The 22,715-nt window shown below is 55.4% G+C and overlaps 3 protein-coding genes across 15 annotated transcripts in view; 2 read left to right on the top strand and 1 right to left on the bottom strand.

Moving 5' to 3' along the window:
- The window catches only part of DLEC1 (DLEC1 cilia and flagella associated protein), a 72,137-nt gene extending 67,979 nt beyond the window's left edge, over nucleotides 1–4,158 (top strand). For 4 of the 10 annotated variants that reach the window (XM_047740537.1, XM_047740563.1, XM_047740530.1 and 1 more), the window contains 8 exons: nucleotides 44–160; nucleotides 249–374; nucleotides 479–573; nucleotides 754–838; nucleotides 1,009–1,221; nucleotides 2,345–2,506; nucleotides 3,428–3,581; nucleotides 3,791–4,158. In XM_047740537.1, the coding sequence (XP_047596493.1) occupies nucleotides 44–160; nucleotides 249–374; nucleotides 479–573; nucleotides 754–838; nucleotides 1,009–1,221; nucleotides 2,345–2,506; nucleotides 3,428–3,581; nucleotides 3,791–4,113 (1,275 nt within the window). In that variant the 3' untranslated portion in view covers nucleotides 4,114–4,158. Of the gene's footprint in view, nucleotides 1–43; nucleotides 161–248; nucleotides 375–478; nucleotides 574–753; nucleotides 839–1,008; nucleotides 1,222–2,344; nucleotides 2,507–2,669; nucleotides 3,582–3,790 lie in introns of those variants that run through there. The other 6 variants (XM_047740552.1, XM_047740545.1, XM_047740581.1 and 3 more) reach the window with 6 other exon arrangements.
- Nucleotides 4,159–4,327: 169 nt separating this feature from the next.
- On the bottom strand, nucleotides 4,328–14,628 carry ACAA1 (acetyl-CoA acyltransferase 1). Its single transcript, XM_047740621.1, has 12 exons — nucleotides 14,367–14,628; nucleotides 14,075–14,168; nucleotides 13,057–13,114; nucleotides 10,529–10,608; nucleotides 10,277–10,319; nucleotides 8,113–8,211; nucleotides 7,062–7,142; nucleotides 5,721–5,911; nucleotides 5,400–5,579; nucleotides 5,068–5,123; nucleotides 4,808–4,953; nucleotides 4,328–4,578 (listed from the first exon to the last, which is right to left on the bottom strand). The coding sequence occupies exons 1-12, from the start codon at nucleotides 14,541–14,543 to the stop codon at nucleotides 4,503–4,505; spliced, it is 1,281 nt and encodes a 426-aa protein (XP_047596577.1). The 5' UTR covers nucleotides 14,544–14,628; the 3' UTR covers nucleotides 4,328–4,502.
- A 2,155-nt stretch (nucleotides 14,629–16,783) lies between these two features.
- Nucleotides 16,784–20,443, top strand: MYD88 (MYD88 innate immune signal transduction adaptor). Of its 4 annotated transcripts, none has more exons than XM_047740519.1 (5): nucleotides 16,784–17,184; nucleotides 18,041–18,175; nucleotides 18,573–18,762; nucleotides 19,009–19,051; nucleotides 19,324–20,443. In XM_047740519.1, the coding sequence occupies exons 1-5, from the start codon at nucleotides 16,857–16,859 to the stop codon at nucleotides 19,342–19,344; spliced, it is 717 nt and encodes a 238-aa protein (XP_047596475.1). In that variant the 5' UTR covers nucleotides 16,784–16,856; the 3' UTR covers nucleotides 19,345–20,443. The 4 variants fall into 4 exon arrangements, with proteins under 4 accessions (XP_047596475.1, XP_047596467.1, XP_047596458.1 ...); XM_047740502.1 differs by having other exon boundaries at nucleotides 16,786–17,184; nucleotides 18,573–18,734; nucleotides 18,960–19,051; XM_047740494.1 differs by having other exon boundaries at nucleotides 16,789–17,184; nucleotides 18,573–18,753; nucleotides 18,960–19,051.
- Nucleotides 20,444–22,715: the final 2,272 nt, after the last annotated feature.

The following is a 22,715-nucleotide window of genomic DNA, read 5'->3' as shown; positions in this document are numbered from 1 at the left end:
GAGCCTTGAGCCTGTGCGAGCCCCGACAACTCCCTGATGACAGGCCGAGGACAGCTCCTGTGTCAGCAACAGGGTCTCACAGAAGCTCATCTCAGTCATTCTGCGGGAGCATGATGGGGTGCCCGCTGACCACCTGTACTGCATCAGCCCCAAGCAGGTGGTGAGTCGGCGGGGGCGGCTGCCGCACAGGGGGGCAGCAGCACCAGCTCCGTGGGCAGGAGGAGCACTGAGGCTACTGTCCGTGTCAGGTGGTCCCTGCAGCGGGCAGCAGCACCATCTGCATCTCCTTCACACCAATGGTCCTGGGCCCTGATGTCCTGCACAAGGTGGAATGTGTTGGCTATGCCCTGGGCTTCATGAGCTTGGACAATGAGGTGAGCCCTCCATGCCCAGGATGGGGCCACGGCCACCCCCTCTTCCAGCCGGCATGCTGCCCCTCAGCTCAGGTACGGCCCATAATCAGGCTTGGGCCCCACAGGTGGAAAGAGAGCTTCCAGGGAGGAGGCGTCGCCTGCAGGACTTTGCAGCAGGACCACTGAGGCTGGACCTGTGTAGCTACGTGAGGCCCGCACAGTGAGTGGCTGGGGCCTCCCGTGATCCCCTTGTGGGGAGCACCTGCACTCTGGGAGCAAGAGGACAGGCATGGGAGGGAGAAGCCAGCAGGAGAGCCCAGGCAAAGGCTGGCCGGGGCCCAGGGAGCACAGTGGGACAGCCAGGAGGCCCCCAGAGCCCAGCCCTGCTCCTTGTTGGCAGGCTAAGCATGGAGCTGGACTACGGGGGCGGTGTGGAGTTCTGGCACCAGGCCAGCGACCTCATCCCGGAGCAGCCTTGTACTGGGGTGAGTGTGCTGTCCTCCCTGGCCCTGCCAGTCCACTTGGGCCTCAGAGGTCCCTGTGAACCCTCTGACAGTCCGGGTCCTCCTCCCCCGGGGGGTGCTTCCACCCCAGAGCTACAGGCTCCTGGAGGGTAGAAGTGCAGCCCAGCCTCCCCACCTCTGTGGCTCCCCAGGTGCTGAGTGAACTGGTGACCACCCACCATGTGAAGCTGAGTAACACCACTGAAATCCCGCAGTACTTCCAGCTCCTGGTCTCCAGGCCCTTCTCCGTTTCTCAGGAAGGGGCCAGCCGCAGCCGCAGCGCTCCTGGCTGGTCGAGGGGCGGCGAGGAAGAGCAAGCCGCAGCCAGCAAGCAGCTGGTGCTCTACCCGAAGGAGAACATGCTGGTCAGTGGGGGTTCTGCAGGCCGTCACCCAGGCCGGAGGTCACCTTCTTCGCACACACATGCACATGTGTAGACAGACGTGTGCACACTGCCATCCCGCACTTGTCCATGTCAGTGTCCAGACACTGCACGCTCTCATGGCATCCGCCTCCAGAGCTTCCGTGAGCGGTCATATCCGCTCTTCCAAACCATGTACTTCCGTGCAGGTGTGCTGAGTGCCTGCCATGTGCTAGGTGCTGTGCTAGGTGACAGACCCCCCAACCCTCCACCCCAGACCTCATCACGGAGGGGGCAACTGCTACAGAAGAGAGGAGGAAGGGAACCCTGGGCTCACTTAGCCTTGGCTCCCTTCTTCAAAGGTAAACTGAGGCAGCCCCGAAGCACAGCCAGAGGTCCTGTCCCAACAGGGCACCCATGAAACCACAGGCTGTCACCGAGTAAAGGTCCCTCTAAAATGCCTCTAGGAGCCCCTGGTCTCTCAGAGGACATTTTGTAACGGTAGGACTTCTCACCCTCCATGTGCTGACCCAGGCATCTGGCCCTGATCAGAGTTCTAGCCCAAATTCATTTTTCCACTGTCCTCCTCATCCAGTCCTGCCCATGCCTGAGCCACCACTCTTGGCAGGAGCATCTGATCTCGGCAAATGCCGTTGCACCCAACCCTGTGCCCAAGCAGAGCCCGGGCATTCTGCTCCACGGCCCCTCCCTGACCAGCCAGCCTCCAACGCCCTGTTGCTGCCCCTCCTCAGTTTCCATGTCTCCCCACTCTTCATCCCACACCCACAGCCCTGGTCATGCCAAGAGGTAAAGGGTAGTTTGCCAAGGGGTAAATGTCCTGCTCCTGAGGGCAGGCAGGGCCCTGTCCCCAGGACTACCGGGTGCTGGGCACAGAGTAGGGCACCATGTCTGTGGATCGAATGCCCCAGACAGTGGCACTGGGCTGCCGGCCGGGCAGGGCTGGCTCAGTCTGGGTCGGCCCTTGGGCTGGGTGTGGGCAGGTGCCGAACTGGGGCCTTGCTGGGCAGTGGGGGCCATGGAGGGAAGGAGGCCAGAGCTCCCTGGGGAGGGGAAGCTGCCGCCTGCCTCCGGCAGCCTCGGGTGACCAGCTGGCTCATGTGGCTCAGGTGAACGTGTCCTTCTCGCTGTCCCTGGAGCTGCTCTCCTATCAGAAGCTGCCGGCTGACCAGATGCTGCCTGGGGTGGACATTCAGCAGCGTGCCAGCGGGGAGAAGGAGATGGTGTTCACTCAGAACCTGCTCCTGGAGCATGCCAACCAGACCACTCAGGTCAGTCCTGGGTGCCCCATGTCCGAGAGGACAGAAATGGGCCCGACTCCACTCTCCTGGGTCAGAGGGGGACAGACCCCACCGGGTCTTCAGAAGTGAGGAGCCCCAGCCCTCGCCCCGAGGGCCTGGTCTGCCCTGGAAGAGCCCCAGCCCTCGCCTCGAGGGCCTGGTCTGCCCCAGAAGAGGCCTTTCCCTGGAGAGAGGAGGGTCATCCTTCCTTACCTGTCTCAGCACAGAACCAGGTGAGGTGCTGGAGGGTGGGAAATAGGGAAGGCTTCCTGGAGGAGGTATGCAGCCTATGAAGCCTCCCAGCTGGAAAGTCCAGGGGAGAAACAGAAAGGAATAGCCTAAGGGGTGGAGTCTAGGGAGGCCGGAGGAAGAATCCGTTTGTGACCAGGCAGGCCCTCCAGCCTGGTCCTTGGGTGGCTGCTGGGGCTCGGGGGTTGGGGGTGGGGAAGGCTGATGTGATGAGGTGTGTATGGCAGTGCCTGAGGCAGATGTGGGGCGACCCCCGGCAGCTTGGGCAGGTGAGCGCACAGTTGGGGCCCAAGGCCAAGGAAAGAGGTGAGATGGCCCAGAGCCCAGGAGGAGCAGAGGGCTGGGTCTTGGGCCCTCAGGGGATGGGGGCAGAGGGGGAGGGCGGCCTAACCAGGGAGCAGAAACCACAGGGCTTGATCAGGGCAGGGGACGTGGGGTGGAGGGAGAGCAGATAGTGTCTTCGGGACCCCTTATCGGCGCAGACCCCCACCAGCCCTGGTTTTACATGCCGGTGCCAGCCCCCTTCCACTTAATGTGGCGCTGCCCGTGTGCTCCTCCGAAGCTTCAAGACTTGGGGTCAGCAGGGCCCGGCATCCCTGAGACCCTGGCCTGGAGCCGGGACAGAGGGGACGAGGGCCCTACATTCCAGGCTCTGTCCCCCAGGTGGTGCCCCTGAGGGCCAGGGTGGCCGTGCCCGAGCTGCAGCTTTCCACCAGCTGGGTGGACTTCGGGACCTGCTTTGTGAACCAGGGACGGGTCCAGGAGGTCTACCTCATGAATCTGAGTGGCTGTCGGAGCTACTGGGCTGTGCTGATGGGTAGGCTGTACCTGTCCACTATGTCCCCTGCAGGCTGGCACCACCCAGGGTGCCCCATGGCCACCAAGTGATCCCAGGGTAGACTTACCCTGTGGCACTGAGCTGGACCAGAAGGGCACACCTGAGCTATGGGGCGGGGGGGGGGGGGGCTCTCTGGGGCGGCGCACGGAGCTGCCTATGCTCTTGTGTGCTCCCTTCCCTTGGGGCAGGCCAGCAGGAGCCAGACAAGGATGCTGCGGCATTCAAGGTATCTCCAAATAGCGGGCTGCTGGAGGCACGACTGGTCAACGGGCCCCCAAATACCGTCACCCTCCAAGTTTTCTTCACTGCCAGGTACCAGCCTCTCCCAGCCTTCCCACAGGCCCGGGCCCCCTTCCTAACCTCAGCGAGTGACCCTCACCTGCACAGGAGCAGCATGCTGTATGAATCCACACTGGTGGTGGAAGGCATGCTCGGTGAGAAGGCCTGCACCCTGCGGCTCCGCGGCCAAGGCTCTTACGACGAGAAATACATGTCACCCCACCAGCTCTGAGGTTCTATCCTCACCCCCCCAGCTTCGGAAATAAAACATGACCTCAAGCTAAGGAACAGGTTTGCTGGGCTAGAGTACACACCGGAGGGACTCCCTTGGAGGGCAGTGCTCCCAGCCCAGGCCCTGCCTTACCAGCCCTCCGCATGCAGCTGGGCCAGAGGCAAAGCCCGAGCTAGCCAGAACTGGCCTTTGGGAAAAATCACAGCCACCAAGATAAGAATATGTATTTATTGTCCGCTGCACTCCTCATCCCCAGGACCCACATGGTGACCTGGGTGGCCTGGCAGAAGGCAGCCCTGAACCTCAGCCACACCTGTATTGTGTCACCAGTGCTCATGTTTGTCCCAGTGCTGCCACTGACACTGGAGCGGAACTCAGTGGGGCCCTGCTCAGTTTCCGGGGTATTCAAAGACAGCAGCTGCTCCCATCCCGGTCCCGATGCACATGGACACCACCCCGTAGGCCCTAGGGAAGCAAGACTGTGTTGGCTGGGTGAAGGCACCAAGGGCAAAGTCCTCCCCACCGAACTCTCAACAGACCTCTGGGCCTGTAGGGCTCCCAGACTGCCCGCTGAAGGCCACACCCAGGATGGCAAGTACTCGCTGGCCCCCAGGGAGAATAGGGGTCACGGCCCTGTGTCCTCCGTTCAGAGCACACCTGCATGTGTGCCTTCCCCTCAGTGACCCCAGCTTACCTCTTCCCACGGCGCTTCAGCTCATTAAGGAGCGTGATGACCTGTCGAGCTCCAGTGCAGCCCAGCGGGTGGCCCAGGGCCACTGCACCCCCAAGAGGGTTCACCTTCTCGGGGGGGAGACCTAGCTTCTCCACACAGTAGACAGCCTGGGAGGGGGCAGAGCATCAGTTACAGTTCCCTCCCCAGCCCCTGCATCCCATGCCCACGGGCTCCTCCTTGGCCATCCTGGGCCCAGGCAACATGGAAAAAGGAAAGCTCACCTGGCTTGCAAAGGCCTCATTGATCTCAAAGATGTCCACATCATCCACCGTCAGCCCTGCGGGCACGGGGAGAAGACCTGAGCTGACTCAGTGTCCCCGTGGCAGGACTCTGTCCCCCAGGGCCCCATCCCAGCCATGGCCTAAAGGCTGCTTGCTATGCCTAATCCACATGGGCAGGTGGGTCCCGGCTGTGAGGTCAGGAAGGGCTGGGGGGTCAGGAGGCTAGCCTGGCCCACCTTCACTCGGCGGCACTCACATGACCTCCCCCCACAGCGGCAACAGCACGAGAGGCAGGAGTGGGAAACAGAGAGATCTCGAAGAAACCGCCTTACCTGCTTTCTGCAAAGCTACGGGGATGGCATAGGCAGGTCCAATGCCCATGATGTCAGGCGGGACCCCAACCACCGCATAGGACCTCAGGACCCCAAGGATGGGAAGGCCCAACTCTTCTGCCTTGGACCTCCGAGCCAGCAGGAGGGCAGCTGCCCCATCACTCACCTGACTGGAGTTTCCTAGAGGCAAATCGTAGGGGTTAGGACGCGTCAGGGCAGGCGGAGGAGCTCCACCTGCACACCTTGCCTGGAGGTTCCAGGCTCCCAGAGAACACCCCGCAGGACACGGCCCCTCCTGGCCCTCCCCCAGCCCAGTCTCACCAGCTGTGGTAGAGCCGCCCTTCTTGAAGGCAGGCTTCAGTTTGGCCAGGCCCTCCATGGTGGTGTTGGGGCGGATACCCTCATCCTGGGCCACGGTGATGCTTCTCTCGGTACCCTTGTCATCATGGACCGTGGTGGTCACAGGCACAATCTCAGCTTGGAAACAGCCCTTGCTCCGGGCTCTGGCTGCCCTGCCAGCACCATGGACAGCCAGGCTCAGGCTCCCTTGGGGTGCCTTCCTCTCAGGGGTCCCTTCCTTCCAGGGGTCCCTCCCACTGCCTCTACCGCCCCTGCCCACTGGGGCAGACACAGTAATTCAGACTCCTAAACATGGGGACACGCTTGCCTCAGGAGAGCTGTAAGCGACTGCTGAGGGCCCCGCTTCCCAGCCTGGGAGTGGGAGACCTGAAGCCTTATGGGGCCTTCTTGGCCTTCAGCCTCCTATCTTCAGATCTTGGCCAATCCCAACCTTGAAGGGCAAGGGGAAGTTTAGATGTGATACCTCCCCCTTTGAGCCCTTCACCCACGAGGGACTGAGCCAAATTGAAGACAGAGCCCCAGGAATATCTGTGCTGGGTTTTTCCAACTTGTCTGCTCCATCCCAATGGCTCAGTTTCATCTATTCCCCAGTTTCCAAACATGTAAAATGACATACACTAAATTACTTAATGAATCTTATTATTTAAAGAGTACAAAAGCACAAAGTGTTTTTAGGGTGATCTTTACAATCATATGCAAGATGTCGGTGCCCAGGGTTTCCCCTGCAGAAGATTCCAGTTTTCAAATGCTTCCTTGACCCCAGGTGCCTAAGAACCACTTCCTCAGAGAAGCCCCCTCCCTTCTTTTGCTGTCCTCTCTGGGCATCTGGGGCTTGTCAACCTCAGCCTGCCCCTGCCCAGAGGCCTGAGCCCCCAGGGGTCTTCTGATGCTCCCCAGACACACGGGTGGTCCAGAAGCTGGGATGCCAGGGTCCCCAGCAGTGCAGGCCCCACAACCAGGCTATCTAGTGAAGCCTGTGACTGCCATGTCGAATCACCAAACCACAGACAATCAAGAGTCCTGCTCCTCATCACACTCCTGATGAATAGACGGGGAAACTGAAGCCCAGCTAGGGAGAGACTTGGGGTGAACAGACAGTAAAAGGACATGGAAGAGCTGTCAGTGTACTTCCAGCACATCTCCGGTCCCTGCCCACCTCTCCCTCCCGACAGGCACTAGGCTTGGAAACCACTCACTGCCCAGCTGTAGCCTAAGGGCAGCTCCACCTGAGGCCACTTAATCCAGCCTCAAAAGTCTCTCTCTCTCTAGCCCCTTACACACCCCATCCCAAAAGGCACTCACTTTTGCTGGGAAGCCAAGGCAAAGGTATCCTGCTTCTCCCGCGAAATGCCAAACCGCTCAGCTACATTCTCTGAAGTTATCCTAAAATAAAAGCAGCGCGCACTGTGGGGACATGTCCAGCAGCCTGGGGGCCTGGGCCAGGCTGCAGAGCTCTGCTTGCAACTCTGAGTCCCTGCGGCTGTAGGCAGAGGAGGACAGGAGGGCCAGTCCACGCCATAGAGACAGAAGATGACTTAGGGTGGAGTGTAGGGGCACAGAGAGGGAGGCAGGAGTGCTGGCCGGATCCTGAGAAGCTTTTACACTGGAAAGACCAGCCCAGTAGAGGGGCAGATGAGGGAATGGGCGGGAATACTAACCAGTTACTCTTCGCCAGCTTCCCCTATGCCTTGAGAAAAGCTGCTCTCAGGTGGGGAGAGGAAGGCCCCCATGGCTCTCTGGGAAGGCCACCCCCAGGCTTTCTGCTCACTGTGACCAGACCTTAAAGCCCACTCTCAAAGCCCAGAGACACAGCCAGGCCTTCCAACCTGGCCTTCTGGCTTTAGACACTTCCCCGGGAGATAGGGTCAGTGGATGTCGGGGCAGCCAGGGTACTGCCCCTCTCTTAGCCTCAAATCTCACATTCAGGGGAGCCATGACGCCCTGCTTATGAACCTGGGGGATGGCCAGAGGCTCAGTGATGCTGGCTGCACAGCTAAGGTGCCGAGGAAATGCAAGGCACTGTGATGTTGCCTCTGACAGGGCCCAAGACCCCGCGCCAGCGTGTTCCAAATCAAAGCCCTTCCACATCAAGTTCGTGGGCCTCCAAGCCTCTGGCAAGCAGATGCCATCGTTCCTTGTGCAACTGGCCCCTCAGGGTGGGAGTGACAGGCTGGGCCATGACCAGAAACCTAGAGACACAGAGGACCTGGAGGCCTCAAGAAAGGGAAGTCAGGGGCCGCAAGTCCCATCCCCATGTCCCAGCAAAGCAGAACAACCCCGGGAGGTCACAAGATGATCCAAGTCTCTGTGCGCCTGCTCCAGGCCAGGAAGGGAGCTGAGGGGGCAAACTCACCCCATAGGAATCAGGCAGTCTCTGGCCTTCTCCTTCTCCACCAAGCGTGAAGTAATATTTCCAGGGTTTCCTCTGTCAGCCAGGGACATGGACTCCACCCTGAGGAGGCAGTGGAGGAGGGTGGTCACTCCCAGGACTCCCCCAGGGACAGCTATGCCTCTGGCGAGTGCTAGGAAAAAGGCAGCAGGCCCTGGGAAATCCAGCAGGCTGTCTTGGAACCCTGGGCAGGGCACTGGCCAGGAAGGCAGAGCTGGCCGTGCAGGGCTGCTGGGTCCCCTCCACCCCCACGCGAGGATGGAGCGATGCACAGTCCACACTCCCAGGCAGGGCTGTGCTTCTCTTGCGCAAATGCTCCTGCAGCTGGCCAGTACGTGGTTCCCTGGCAAAGCCGCCTAGTGCGGGCCACATCCAGGAAGCCTGGGCCCTGCCCTCAGGCAGCAAAGGTTCAGAGGGTAAAAGAAATAAGTATTTTAAAAGCCATAGATCAAAGGGCATCTGATCTGCACCCACGAGGTGCTAGGAGCTCTGGAAGGCAAGATCTCAGTTTGGAGCTGTCAAACAGGCCTTCAAGGGGCCGGGGTAGGGGTGGGGGGACACCTGGGGGGGAGGAGTCAGTTAAGTGTCCAACTCTGGGATTTGGCTCAGGTCTGATCTCAGGGTCATGAGATCGAGCCCCAAGTCCAGCACCATACTCAGTGCAGAGTCAGCTTGGTTTTCTCTCTCTCCCTCCCTCTGCCCACCCTTCCCCCTGGCTCGGGCGCATGTGCTTTCTCTCAAATAAAGGTTAAAAAAAAGGCCCTCAAGGAACATAGGGCCTCAAGGGATAACATGTAACTCTGAATGCTTTTCACATGCCCTATGCTATTTGAAAATCTGTTCAGATATTAGAAAGCTTTCAACAGCATCAGTCACATGACATACATCCCAGAGTGATAGCTGCTGTTACTACTCCCTTTAATATTATCAACGACTCCCTTTAATATCAACGTCAACAGGACTGAGGTCTTTTTCCCCTATTTTATACATGAGGACACTGAGGCCCAAAGAGCTGAGTAACTTGTCCATAGTCACTCAGCAGGGATCCAGACTTAGATGTCTGGCCCCAGAGCCTGTTCCCAACCAGGATGCCCTGGGGCTCCTCTTCATGATCAAAGCCTATGGGGGACAGTCTTGGCCCAGACCTTCAATACTCTAGAAACATAGTCTTTAATCTGCCTGGGGACTCAGATGCCCTCTCAAGAACTCATGAAGACTCCACCCTTTTCAAGTTATCCATACCTGTCCCACCCCTAGGAAGACAGAGGACCATGAAAGAAATCCAAGGGCAGACTGGCAGTGGCCCTTGCCTGGCCCAAGGCTCTGCAGTGTGGTCTCTGGCTTTGTTTACAAGCGCAGACAACCAGTGCCAGGCAGCACAGCCCTGAGACAGCCCAACAACACTCCAAGAAATGCTCCAAAGTGGAAATGAAAGGCAGAGAGAACGTGTCAAAATCCTGGGGCTGCTTGCCTCCCAGAGCCTGCCAGAGTCCTGGCTTTGCCTGCCTTCTGATACCAGATGCCCACCCCAGACGGGGTCCCAGGGCCCTTCCCCTCCCTGGAGGCACTGCCCTGTATGCCTTCTGTGACTCCAGGTGCTGCAGCTGAAGACAGAGCCACAGCTGACAGCGACCAAACCACCGCAGATCTGACCATGCCCCTCAGAGCCCAGCAGGCAACTGCAAGTTTCCACCATGGTACCAAGGAGGGGGTCAGGGGGACCCACAGCCTCATAAAATGAACAGACTAGTTACATAGCAGACAACTGTCCCTGGCTTCAGGCAACCCAAACTGCAACACCTCAATAGCATCATAGGGCCACAGAACGAAATCCAAGGGCGCTATTTTCTCAAAATACTTGCATTTTCCAGCCTGACAAATTCCCAAGAAAGCAAGCTTTTAAAAGCCAATTCCCTTTCCGCACTAGTGCTGAGAGGTGTGAGCAGTTCCTGAGCATGCAGAGCTGGGGGCTACTTCTAAGCTGAATTTGTAGGAATCTACTCCCAGACATCTGCCTAGAAGGGCCAAGGGAGAATCCTGTCATTACGGCCCCTGAGAACTCAGGACATGAAAATGAGTTTTATTGTTAGACGTTGATTAGTAAGCTCTGGCAGAAAGAAATTCTTACCCACAAGCCATGCCAATGTCATAAGACCCATTTCTGATGCCACCTGCAACAAAAGCATTTCATAAACATTCTTTATCAGAGTCCATCTGCTCTAAAACAGAGGAGCCTCTTCCCCACCTGGTCTCTAAGTGGGACTCAGCCCCAGCCTCAGAGATGGTAAGACCCAGGTAAGGTAGACCTTAAGACCTAAACCCGTGGAGCCAGGACCAAGGCCAGGCTGGAGCAGTGGGCACCCACCCCTTCATAACTTACCAGCTATGTTGGCCACTGCCTGGAGCCCAGATGAACACTGTCTATTGACGGTGGACAAAGGCACGGTCTCTGGGATGTCACTGAAACAGAAAGCGAAACCACAGTCAGCCCCCTCTCCTCTGCCAGGCTCTCATGGAAAGCAGGCCTATGCTCCTGGTCAATAAGACTGCCCCAGCAAGGGATACAAAAACCAGGGGAACAAACCAACAGCCCTGTCGCCACTCTAGGCCAGATCCTTACTGGGCAGACCCCATCTCTGCAGGGACCTGTACCCCAGGGCCCCACAACACATGTTCTTTCCTCCTGTGAGTCTCCTTAACCAAGGTCAAAAACAGCCCAAAGGCAAGGAAAACTGGTTGGACCACAAGGATCCTTCTTTCTCTCCCTTTGAAGATTAAAGAAAAGGAAAACTATACATCCGTTTCCTCAAAAAAAAAAAAATAATAATAGTAAGAGAACGGGATCTGTTGCTGGGTCAGAAAACCAGGGCAAAAATAATAAAATTAAAAAAGAATGAATGAATGAATGAATGAATGAATGGATGAATGAACGTCTCAAGCATGAGGCCAGAAACCATCAGCCTTACCACTATTTAGCTAACCCTTTTTTTTTTAAAGATTTTATTTATTTATTTGATAGAGATCACAAATAGGCAGAGAGGCAGGCAGAAAGAGAAGCGGGGAAGCAGGCTCCCTGCTGAGCAAAGAGCCCAATTCGGGGCTCGATCCCAGGACCCTGAGATCATGACCTCAGCTGAAGGCAGAGGCTTAACCCACTGAGCCACCCAGGCGCCCCTTTAGCTAACCCTTTAAGTTCCCACTCTCTGGAAGGTCTGTTCCCCGCTGGACAAAGAACCCTTGATGGGTACCAAGTATTCTAACATCCCTTGTTTGGGGGTGTTCCCCTAGGTTTCCACACTGGTACCAGTCTGAGAAGCTGGTGGGGCTGTCCCTCCTGATGTAACCCTCCCTGACCAAGGGTACGAACCCTGGAAAAATCCCCAGCCCTTCCTCAGACCCTTGGATTCAGAACTTCAGGGGGTGAATGTGCTCTGGAGATGCTCTGGTGTGTAGCCAGGGTCGGCAACCTGTGAGTAGTGCCCAGGCCAGGCCCTGGTGAGAGCCTCTCAGGTGGGTAGCCTCCTAGGCTCATGCAGCCTGTATAATCCCTCCCAGGTCTCCTAACTCCTTACTAGCTAGTTTCTACTTAGTTACCACTTCTTCACCCAATCCACCAGCAGTTCACCAAAAACCTGCTCTATACAAAGCACCTTGTGAAGGATGCTGACATCCCTAGAGGCAGGCTGACCAGCAGAGACAATGGATCAGCTGGCAGAGACTGCAATAACAGTGCAGAGAGAGGAGGGAGGGACACCACTCCAAGGGGAAGACAGTGGGCAGACAGGTGGGCTGAAAGAGTAAAAGTCAAGGCAAATAAACAGCTGGGAAATAAGGCTGGATGCTACGTCTGGAGCCAGATCGAGGGAGTCCTTGAACTCCACGCTAAGCAGTCTGAACCTGTCCCAGTCCCTAAAGGTTTTGTCAGTTTTCCTGTTCCTTCACTAGCTAATGTTCCTATTATTTCTTCTCCAGGTAGTAGGAAGTGCAAAGTGGTTCTTAAATCTATACATGACGATAATTTAAGCACTCCTCCCCTGTCTTGGGACAGCAAGTGGTGAAGGGCAAGTTTCCCAGGGCCCCTCCAGGGCTACCCCTCACCCCAGGGTTGTGCCGAATCCCCAGGTCTCTGCTGATGAACTATGTCTTGAAGGTCTCAGCTTGCTCAACTAGGTTTTAAAAGCTCGAAGTTGGGGCATCTGGGTGGCTCAGTGGGTTAAGCCTCTGCCTTCAGCTCAGGTCATGATCTCAGGGTCCTGGGATCAGGCTCTCTGCTCAGCGGGGAGCTTGCTTCCCCCTCTCTGTCTGCCTGCCTTTCTGCGTAATTGTGATCTCTGTCTCTCTGTTAAATAAATAAAATCTTTAGAAAATAAAAAAAATAAAAGCTCAAAGTCACCCTTCAGTGTGCCTTCCTGGTTAGTTGCCTGGCAAAAAGAGGACAGAGTCCATGCTTAGGCAAGCAACAGCTGACTTTGGCTAAATCATCAGGCCCCAGAGAGCTTTTGCTCTAGTCCCAAAGGCCCTGTTAGTCTTGGCTCAGCACCGATAATACAAACTTCCTTCAAAGTAGGGGAGTGGCACCCGGCTGGCTCAATCAGTAGAGCCCACACTCTTGATCTCGGGGTCCTGAGTTCAAGCCCCATACTAGGCACAGAGGTTACTTTAAAAACACAACAAAACAAACAAACCAAAAAAAAACCCCACACAAAAAACAAACCAAAACAAAAACAAACAAAAAAACACAAGGATATGCCAAAGTAGGGGAAAGATAGTGTCCACAAAAGCAGGGTGTCAAGGACCCTGGCTGCATCTGGGTCTGGTACTCAACCACTCATAAGCTGAGGTCCCTGGGGCCTGAGCCTACTCAAGAATCAAAATGGCCAACCCACAGCTAGAACTAGAAAAGTTTACCTCAGAAACTGAGCAATTCGGGCCATGATTGCTCCGGCCCCCGGCTGAAGCACATTTCCTGTGGACAACAAACCTTTATTCAGTGCCAGATAGTGTTCCAGACACTCAGGTACAGTTGTGAATACTAGAGAGAGGACATTCCAGATCTTTCTTCCACAACACAAGCCCTCAGCAGGCTCCACTGGGGCTCTGGAATTTCAAGGAGCTGGTCATACAGCACCTTGCCCTGGTCATACAATTAAACCCTGCCCGCAGGAGTCACAGACTCCCTTGACCTGGACCATGCTTTTCCAAATCAATGCACAGCGGGAGGGCTGGGTGCCTGCCTTTAAAGGAAACGTGGACGGAAGACTGCAACGCAAAGCTCGCAAACAAACTGGTCTTGTCAGGAAAATGAATTTCTGAAAATGCACACCTTCTGAAGTGTCCTCAGCCAAACCTGCTGGCATTTCAGAGGCAGAAGAGTGATGCCCCACCTAAGGATGGCACCCATTGATAGGAGTCTGGCCATGTTCTATTGTTTCCAGGCCAGAGGAATAGGGTTGGAGGTAAAAGGTTGGAGAATGTCAAGAGGCTCTGGATTTCAGGTCCAATTTCTGCTGCTAATTTCCCAGGACTGAGTGTCTCCATCTGTGAGGGGCTGAACTTCACGGTTTTGATGGTCCTTCTGTTCTGTGGTGGCACAGGCAGGATGGGTTAGAGAACCCTGTCTCCTACGGTGTCTGCAAACTCCTGTGCCAACAGCTTGGGTGTTAGAATGGCATGAAGATCGCTGCTCTCCATCATACTTAACAGGCAGAACGTGCTTGGGTAGGGGTGGAGAGGCAGAGAGTGCCTGGAGGTGGGAGGAAAGGGTAGGCTCTGAAGAAACGATTAAATTCACTGCATGGGGTCCCTTGACATTCCTTTCAGTGAAAGCACCTAGAAGATGCCTGGAGGGTGAAGAGGTGTTTGCGGAGGGCTTTGGCCGGATGGAGGGCGAGGAGGACCAAGCCCAGAGCTCGGGGAATGTGCTCACCCACGCAGATATCCCCCAGCTGCGCCGGGCTCAGCTTCATGTCCCGGAGAACCGCGGTCATGACGGCCGAGAGAAGCTCGTCGGGGGTGGTGTCCTGCAGCGAGAGGCACCGCCTTCGTGATCCCCCGCCACCAGTGCACGAGGTTCCCGGGACCCCCGCTCCCCCCCCCCACCCGAGAGACACAAAGTGGTCACAGCTCGGGCGCGGAGCCCCCTCCGGCGCCGAGGGGCCAGACCCCAGCCCGCTCAGGCCCCCCGTCTTCCACCGGGCGCCCGGACCCCGGGGCCTCACCTTGAAGCCGCCGCGGCCCCCTCGGCCAATGGCAGTGCGCCGACCGTGCACCACCACCACGTCCTCGGCCGAAACCTGCGGAGCGCCGCTCAAGCACGGCGCGGCCTCCGGTGCCGGCTCTCCCCGACACTGGGGGTGGCGGGTCAGGTGGCCCAGCACCACCTGCAGCCTTTGCATCGCGCCTCTCGGCCCAGTTAAGCCCCCACTCCGCCGGGAACACAGTAGAAGCTACAGACCGCCTTCCGCGCAGGCGCAGAACCCACTCTACCAGGAGGCTTTAACTCTGCCCAGAGCCCCGCCCTAAAGTCGCCGCCAACCAGAAGGGGTGTCTACCTCAGCTCCCGCCCCCTTCTTCTAATCAGACCACCTAAAGCAGAGCTCTTGTTTTGGTGGAGAGTCTTTCCCCTCAAAGCCCCGAAGCCCCGCCTGCCGTAGCCTAAGGCTGCCAACCAGGAGGGGGCCCTTTCCAAGCCCCGCCCAGAAATGCCGGCCGGAAACCTTTCCCGTTGCAGTCCTGCCTACTGAAGAGTCCTTTCAGTGGCTTGTGTGTGTCTTTATTTTTTAAGATTATATTTATTGGGGGGCGCCTGGGTGGCTCAGTGGGTTAAGCCGCTGCCTTCGGCTCAGGTCATGATCTCAGGGTCCTGGGATCGAGTCCCGCATCGGGCTCTCTGCTCAGCGGGGAGCCTGCTTCCCTCTCTCTCTCTCTCTCTCTGCCTGCCTCTCTGTCTACTTGTGATCTCTCTCTGTCAAATAAATAAATAAAATCTTTTAAAAAAATCTTAAAAAAAAAAGATTATATTTATTGGGAAGCGTCTGCCTTCGGCTCAGGTCATGATCCCAAGGTCCTGGAATCGAGCCCCGCATGGCACTTCCTGCTCAGTAGAGAGTCGTCTCGCCCTCTGTCCCTCCCCTCCTGTTTGTTCTCTCTCTGGGGCTCTCTTCCTCTCTCTCTCAAATAAATAAATAAATAAATAAATAAATAAATAAGCTTTAAACAATTCTTACTTATTTATTTGTGAGAGAGACACTGAGAGCCCAAAATCATGAGCTAGGGGAGAGGGAGAGGGAGAGAATCTTAAGACTCCACAATTAGCAGCATCCTCACTTGGATCTTAGATCTGTAAGCCCTGAGATCCTGACCTGAGCTGCAACCAGCAGTCAGAAGCTCTACCGACTAAGCCACCCAGGAGCTGCATAGCCCTTGCAGTATCTTGAAACAAAGTCCGCCATTGCCGGGGCTGTTTCCCCTATAACCCTGCCTGCTGCAGGCTACCAAACCCAAGAAGAGGGAGACGGCCAGCACCACGCCCCAACCCGCCCATCGGCGGCTTCCCGCTTGGGAAAGAGGCAGGGACTTTTAATTCCTCTTTCCACTTGTCAGTTTTCTCTGCTGTCTCCTGGATCTCTGCACGCGAGCTGAGAGTCTTAAATAATCCCCAGAGGCCCCAGACCCTTACCCTGACATGCTTGCGCTGTCCCGGGAAGTCTTTCGAGAACACAGAGGGAATTGGGGACTCTTTTCTGTAGGAGAACAATCTGTAGGAGAACAGATTGTATGAAGTTGCCGAGATGTGATAAACTCCCTTCATAAGGAGAGTGGCACATACCTACCCATTTTACAGTGGTTTGGGTTTATTTAATCAGTGCCCACCCCCCACACTAGGCTGGGGTCTCCACCGAGTGTATCCGGGGTGCCTGCAACATGCTTGACACTTACTAGGTGATCAGTAAATACCTACGGAATGAAAGCCCAGAGCTTCTTAGGTCAGGACTGTGTTTCTCAACCTCCCGCCCCTGAACAATTCTAAAGAGCAAGGCCAGGTGCCCCCTTGACTCCAATGGTAAAGTGCTCCCTCGACCTGAGAGAGTAGTAGGGGGTCTCTCCTAGACACCAAAGGCCAGGGTGCCCTGTTACCCCCAACCCAGAGGGGCTCCCACCTTTCAAAGGCAGGGCTGTGGCATGCCTCAGACTTCAGAAGGGAGTACACCCTTTTCCACCTCACCTCTGGAATGTGCCTTCCCAAGAGATCTAGGGACGGGTGTAGTGGGGGGAATGTCTCCCCCTTTGCCCCCTCTCCGCCATCCTGGAGGGCAGTACCATATGAACCCCTCAGATCCCCAAAAGAAAGGACGTGATTCTACCAGATCCCAAAGAGCAAGGCACCTATTTCCTACAACCCCCAAAGGAGGGTCGTGTGACGCCCCTCCCGCACCCGCACTAGACCCCGGAGGCCAGGCCGGTGGACCTCCACAGACCTCCCACGGCTGGTTCCCGGGTCGCATATAACCTGTTGCCCCAGACCCCCAGAGCGGAGGCGGGGCGTCCCCACCTCCACACAGCTGCTAGGGCTCCAGATGCAAGTGCAGGGCGGTGCTTCTCGGAAACAGAAACCGGCGGGGCGGGGCCGGGGGCGGGAGTGGTGGTAAAGGAAGGAGGAAGCTCGGACTACGCGACTCAACAGCGCTGAGGCTCCGGGGTATCCCGCCATGGCCGCAGAAGTCTCCCCCGCGGAGTCCGCGTCCCTGGTCTGCTCCACGTCCTCCCTGCCCCTGGCTGCTCTCAACGTGCGAGTGCGGCGCCGCCTATCGCTCTTCCTGAACGTGCGGACGCAGGTTGCGGCGGATTGGACCGCGCTGGCCGAGGAGATGGGCTTCGAGTACTTGGAGATCCGGCATCTAGAGATGCACGCAGACCCCATGGGCAAGCTGCTGGACGACTGGCAGGGACGCCCTGGGGCCTCGGTGGGCCGTCTGCTTGAGCTGCTCACCAAGCTGGGCCGCGAAGATGTGTTGGTGGAACTGGGGCCCAGCATCGGTGAGGAGGCGCGCGCTTCCGGTCTCCTACCTGCGGTGGGGGGCGGGGTGGGGAGAGCTGACCTTCCCCAGCCTCAGCATCTAACCTCCCCTGGAGAAGCCCTCCTTTTCTGCCTGGGGTGGGGTGGGGACGCTGGAGGTAGCCTTGCAGGGGTGATACCACCGTGGGAGACCAGTTCCTTCTTTCAGTGGGGTGATAGGAGCTGGAGAAAGGGGGTGAAGGCTGGAGAGAGGTAAAGGCGTTCACGTAGGGCCAGGAGTCAGAATGAGGGTCCTTTGTGGGGGAGGCAGGACTGCTTCAGGTAGAGCAACAGGGCAGGTGAGGGATTGAAAGCTGACAGTCATTTAAATCTCAGGTCCCTGGGAAATGCAGCCCTTCCTGCCCCTCGGTGACACATAACATGCATGCACAGTGTAGGAACAGTGGCCTATAGATGACACATCTTGCTTGGCTGGGGCCTCTGCCCTCGCTGCACATAACTACTGGGTCTCGCGAACTGTTCTTGCACACCAGTACCCCGCTGCCATCGGCGGTGGGTCCTAGAACAAGCAGACCTTGGGTTCTATTCTCAGGAGTTCTAGGAGGGAGCACCAGGACAAAGGGACAGAAAGACACAAACCTGACCATGATGACTTTCCAAATGACCAGAACACCAATGACATCCTATTGGGATGGTCAGAACCAGATGGGAACTCAACTTTTCAGAGCTGTTGAACTGTGGATGGCACCAGTGTGCTGGAAAAGGCCTGGAGCACAACATAGTTAAGGGAGTGGGAAAAGAGCTGGATCCTAACTGGGGGTAGAGGCATGGGACAAACAGGGGGAGCCCCTGCCACACCCTGTGTCTTCTCTGCAGAGGAGGATTGCCAAAAGTATATTCTGAAACAGCAGCAAGAGGAGTCTGAGAAGCCCTTACAGGTGCCTGCTGTAGACAGCAGTGACCCACGGACACCAGAGCGGGGAGGCATCACCATGCTTGATGACCCCCTAGGTAAGGATCCAATATTGCTCCCCAGTTGTGACAAGTGGATCATAGGATATTGGGTTAAAAGTATAGGAGATGGGCTGTGGCCCCTTGGGCAAGTCACCTAATCTCTCTGATCTCCCCAATTCCTTACCTAAGAAATGGGAATAATAATAATCCTCTCTCTGAGTTGGTATGAGACTCGTGAAATTATGTGTCTGTTTCATGGTCAACCCAGGGCTTGGCCCCTGCAGAGGGAGGTGGGGGAGAGACACTCATCTTTCCTCTCCTAGGAAGGGCACTTTCTCTTAGAGTCACCTCAGGATTGGTGTAGGGTTCAGGACCAGGGTCACCTAGATTGGGGGTTCCTGGCTGGGCTCTTCCTCTGTAGAGCTTTGACATCACCCCTGTGCTCTGCACCCAGGGCAAATGCCCGAGCGTTTTGATGCCTTCATCTGCTACTGCCCCAGCGATATCCAGTTTGTTCAGGAGATGATCCGGCAGCTGGAACAGACAAACTATCGGCTGAAGTTGTGTGTGTCCGACCGTGATGTCCTGCCTGGCACCTGTGTCTGGTCCATTGCCAGTGAGCTTATTGAGAAGAGGTTGGCTAAGTAGCCGGGGTGCAAGCGGGGGGGGGGGGGGCGTACATAAAGCCCTGCCCAAGAGATCCAGATGCTGGGATTCTCCTAGCCAGGCCCTGTCTAGCCTGGGCACAGTGGACTCCTCCTGAGTTCCCTGGGGGCGGGTGGGGGGGGAATATGCCGAACTAGGTTGCCACAGTGCCTGCAGCCTGCCTACTCTCCCCTAGGTGCCGGCGGATGGTGGTGGTTGTCTCTGATGATTACCTACAAAGCAAGGAATGTGACTTCCAGACTAAGTTTGCACTCAGCCTCTCTCCAGGTAAGTATTGCCTTTGCCACAGAGGGGTGGGTGGGTGGGACCTCAGGATGCCATCAATCTCTCACCAAGGGCCATGGGTACAGCACCAAGGAACCATGTAGGTTTCTGTACACCTGAGTGCATGTGCACATGAGTGCTCTCTCTGTGAGTGAATGTGTGCCAGGGGTGCTTCGTTGAGGGGAGGGCTGCTGTTAACCCCGGGGCTGGGGACCGATCACCCCACTACTATGGGGGGAGGGCCTGATGTTAGCTTGGAACTCCTTGGCTTGCAGGTGCCCATCAGAAGCGATTGATCCCCATCAAGTACAAGGCGATGAAGAAAGAGTTCCCCAGCATCCTGCGGTTCATCACCGTCTGTGACTACACCAACCCCTGCACCAAGTCCTGGTTCTGGACTCGCCTCGCCAAGGCCCTGTCCCTGCCCTGAAGACTGCCATGGGACCCTGGGTGTGTGTGCATATGTCTGTCTGCCCTTACATGTACTTCTGCCCCTGCTTCCTCCTGCAGTTGTAGGGGTAGTCTGAGCTCCACTTGCCTCTCAGTTCTTCGAGATGCCGACTCCACAGACACATCCGTAGCCACTCTGCACAGTGTGGATGTTGCATTTCAAGTCCTGCATGGAACCAGTGGCTGCAAGGGGCACGTCCACGTGCGGGGTTATCTGCCAACACAGTGAAATCCAGAGCCAGCTGGCACTAAGAGGACCAGTGAAAGCAGCCCTGACATGTCCACACATCTTGGGCCTCAGTTTCTCCACCTGAGAACTAAGTAGGGTGGGAAGAAGTGGCAGTAGCTGTATTTCAATAACTACCGAGGGGGCCTAAGCTTGGACAAAGGTGGGACACGCTTATATTCCTTTTCTCTTTTTTTCCCTCTTCATTGAAACCTAACTCTGGAAAGAACCCAATATGCCAGCATTTATGCCCTCTGTGAAGCACAGAGCAAGAAACAACTGCTTGAACCCGCAGAGCAAGTAAGCTGCAGACTTCCCTCCCAGGGGATTTGTGTGCTAGTTATCTTCAAGCTCTCTCTGGGGGAGAAAATGTTATGGTCTCAGGTTTCTGTCCCATGGCAGACCCTAGGACCCTAAATCTAATAGGAAATGTATCTTTCCTGCTCCACACCCAGCCAGGGCTAGGGCAAGGTACCTTTCCTCAAGGTCTTGGAGGGACCGGAGGCCCCTCTCTACATGATCTTGATGAAGCACTTCGCTAACCGTGCACTTATCCTCACTTTGATCTTGGGGATTATTTTTAAACAATTTCAAAAAAGTACCTTTCATACCTGTTTTGTATGCACTGTGAGAATTTCAGAGAGCTGAGATATACCTATGTTTGTCCTTTCTCTTCTTTATCCTGGGTTTATAATAAAGAGTTCTATACTTTTGGAATAGCAGGTGTCATTCGTGTCTGGGAGTTCGGAAGCAGTAACCTGGGATAAAGCTCTCCTGGGTGAGAGAAATTGGCCCATGGGGTAGGCTCCAGTGCGTTTGGCAGGGGCTTCCTGAAGGCTGGGCCTCCTCCTCACAGGTCCCAAGCCTCACCAGGGCTGCAGGCAGAACCAGGAATAGGGGCCTCAATTCCAGACTCTGGGGAGACTGCTCCCCTCTACCAAGCTTGGTCTTCCCTGGATTGTGCCACGTTTCTGGGTCCTTGCTTGGCCCTTCTAAGCTCCATGGAAAGTCTGGAGAACTTCTGGCCCACAGATCTCTGGAGAACTCAGTTATGAATAATAGTTATCCTGAAGCATATCTGTGTTAATCCTGAAGATTTTGATCTATTTTTGCTTTTCTTTTTTTTTTTAAGACTTTTTTTTTTTTTTTTTTTTTTTTTTTTTTTGAGAGGGGCACCTAGGTGGCTCAGTCAGTTAATTGTCTGCCTTCAGCTCGGGTCATGATCCCAGGATCTGGTCATTATCCCAGAGTCCTGTCATAATCCTAGGGTCCTGGGATTGAGCCTCACATCAGGCTCCCTGTTCTGTGGGGAGCCTGCTTCTCCCTCTCTCTCTGCCTGCTGTTCCCCCTTCTTGTGCTCTCTCTGTCAAATGAATAAATCTTTTTTTTTTTAAGATTTTTTTGCTGTTGTTAAGAGAGCAAGCAAGCATACCCGTGTGGGGGAGTGGGTAGAGGGAGAGGGTTAAGAGAGAATCTCAAGCAGATTCCATGTCCAGCATGAAGCCTGACACGCGGCTGGATCTCAAAACCCTGAGATCATGACCTGAGCCAAAATCAAGAGTCAGACACTTAACCAACTGAGACACCAGTACCCCTAAAGATTTGATTTTTAAGTAATCTATACACCCAATGGGGGCTGGAACTTACAACCCTGACCAAGATCAAGAGTTGCATTCTCTACTGACTGAGCCAGCCAGGTGCCCTGGTTTTTATCTATTTTTTAAACAGAATGCCACTTTTTTTACTGTTCACTCAAAAAATTTTGAAAATATACTATTTTTAAAAATTCAGTGATAATTCTAATCCAAGAGATAACTCTAGTGATCTTTTAGAGTACCCAGACATTATCAGTGACCATAGCTTTTCACTCAGTGGTCTGTTACCATGTCCTTGCTCCTGAGCCTCCTGGATACTGGAGGCTCGCCAGCCTTGCCCCATGCCCTCAGGGACTACTAGAAGTGCCCCCCATGTATTCAGGGCAGCCCCGAGATAGGACTTCCCTCTTCAGTGTGCCCTGGGAAGCAGAGCCTCAGTGTAGTCCTAGAAGAGTGCCCCCCCGACCCCAGGATCTGCCCTGTGCCACCTATGACTGGGGAGATAGCCTGTGGGTCGGCTCCTGGTCTTGGGATTGGGCGGGGGTGGGGGAGGGTGGTCCTCTGGGTAACACCAGTAGAGTCATGAAAAACACTTCCATTCTTTCAGGCCAGGCTGGTGACCTGAATGTGCTCACTCACTCCCTTCTGATTCTCATACCTCTCCCACATTCCTTTCACCAATGCCCGCTTCCCTGCAGGCAGGTTTCCAGATACCAAGAAAACTTCCTCTCCTCATTTTGGGTGTAGTCTTCTAGGAACCTTTTATTAAGAAACCCTCATTTTTCAGTAGGGGAGATTCACTGCTGAAATTATCAAAGGCAAAAGCAGAAAATTTGGGAGGGCAAAGTTAAAATACAAAATTGTAAGACTACATGACTATGAACCTGAACTCTGCCACAAGTCAGTGCCAGGGGGTAAACAACAGGGAGAGGGATTTCCTCCAGATTAGACAATAAAATATATATAATATAAGGTGACTAGGTTGGATCCTGGTTCAAACAGATCAATTGTAAAAAGACATTCTTGGATCATATAACTGATAGAGGTTAATATCCAGAACTCCTACAACTCAACAAAAAAGAAATATTAACAATTTAAAAATGGGCAAGGGACTTGAATAGACATTTCTCCAAATCAAAACCACAAGGGGCACCTGGATGGCTCAGTAGGTTAAGCGGCTGACTCTTGATTTCTCGACTTGGGTCATGATCTCACGATCAAGCCCCACATTGGGTTCTGCACTGGGCATGGAGCCTGCTTAAGATTCTCTCTCCCTCTCCCTCTGCCCACCCCCCCCAAACACACACAATCCCACACACAAGACACCATATCACACCCATTAGGATGCCTTCCATCAATAAAACAATGCAAGAACATAACAAGTGTTGGCAAGGAT

Source organism: Lutra lutra, chromosome 1 (assembly GCF_902655055.1).
Source record: "Lutra lutra chromosome 1, mLutLut1.2, whole genome shotgun sequence".
Taxonomy (NCBI): domain Eukaryota; kingdom Metazoa; phylum Chordata; class Mammalia; order Carnivora; family Mustelidae; genus Lutra; species Lutra lutra.
The sequence above is the reverse complement of the archived record's forward strand: the minus strand, read 5'-3'. Positions and strand labels throughout refer to the sequence as shown.

Bases quoted from the DNA above. Each gene is read 5' to 3' on its own strand.
- MYD88 (XM_047740494.1), top strand. From the start codon at position 16,857: ATGGCCGCAGAAGTCTCCCCCGCGGAGTCCGCGTCCCTGGTCTGCTCC. The intron at 18,176-18,572 runs GTAAGGATCCAA...CTCTGCACCCAG, and splicing joins CATGCTTGATGACCCCCTAG to GGCAAATGCCCGAGCGTTTT. The intron at 18,754-18,959 runs GTTGGCTAAGTA...ACTCTCCCCTAG, and splicing joins AGTGAGCTTATTGAGAAGAG to GTGCCGGCGGATGGTGGTGG.
- ACAA1 (XM_047740621.1), bottom strand. From the start codon at position 14,543: ATGCAAAGGCTGCAGGTGGTGCTGGGCCACCTGACCCGCCACCCCCAG. The intron at 10,320-10,528 runs GTAAGTTATGAA...CTTTTGTTGCAG, and splicing joins GGCAGTGGCCAACATAGCTG to GTGGCATCAGAAATGGGTCT. The intron at 4,954-5,067 runs GTGAGCTTTCCT...GCCCCCTCCCAG, and splicing joins ATGAGGCCTTTGCAAGCCAG to GCTGTCTACTGTGTGGAGAA.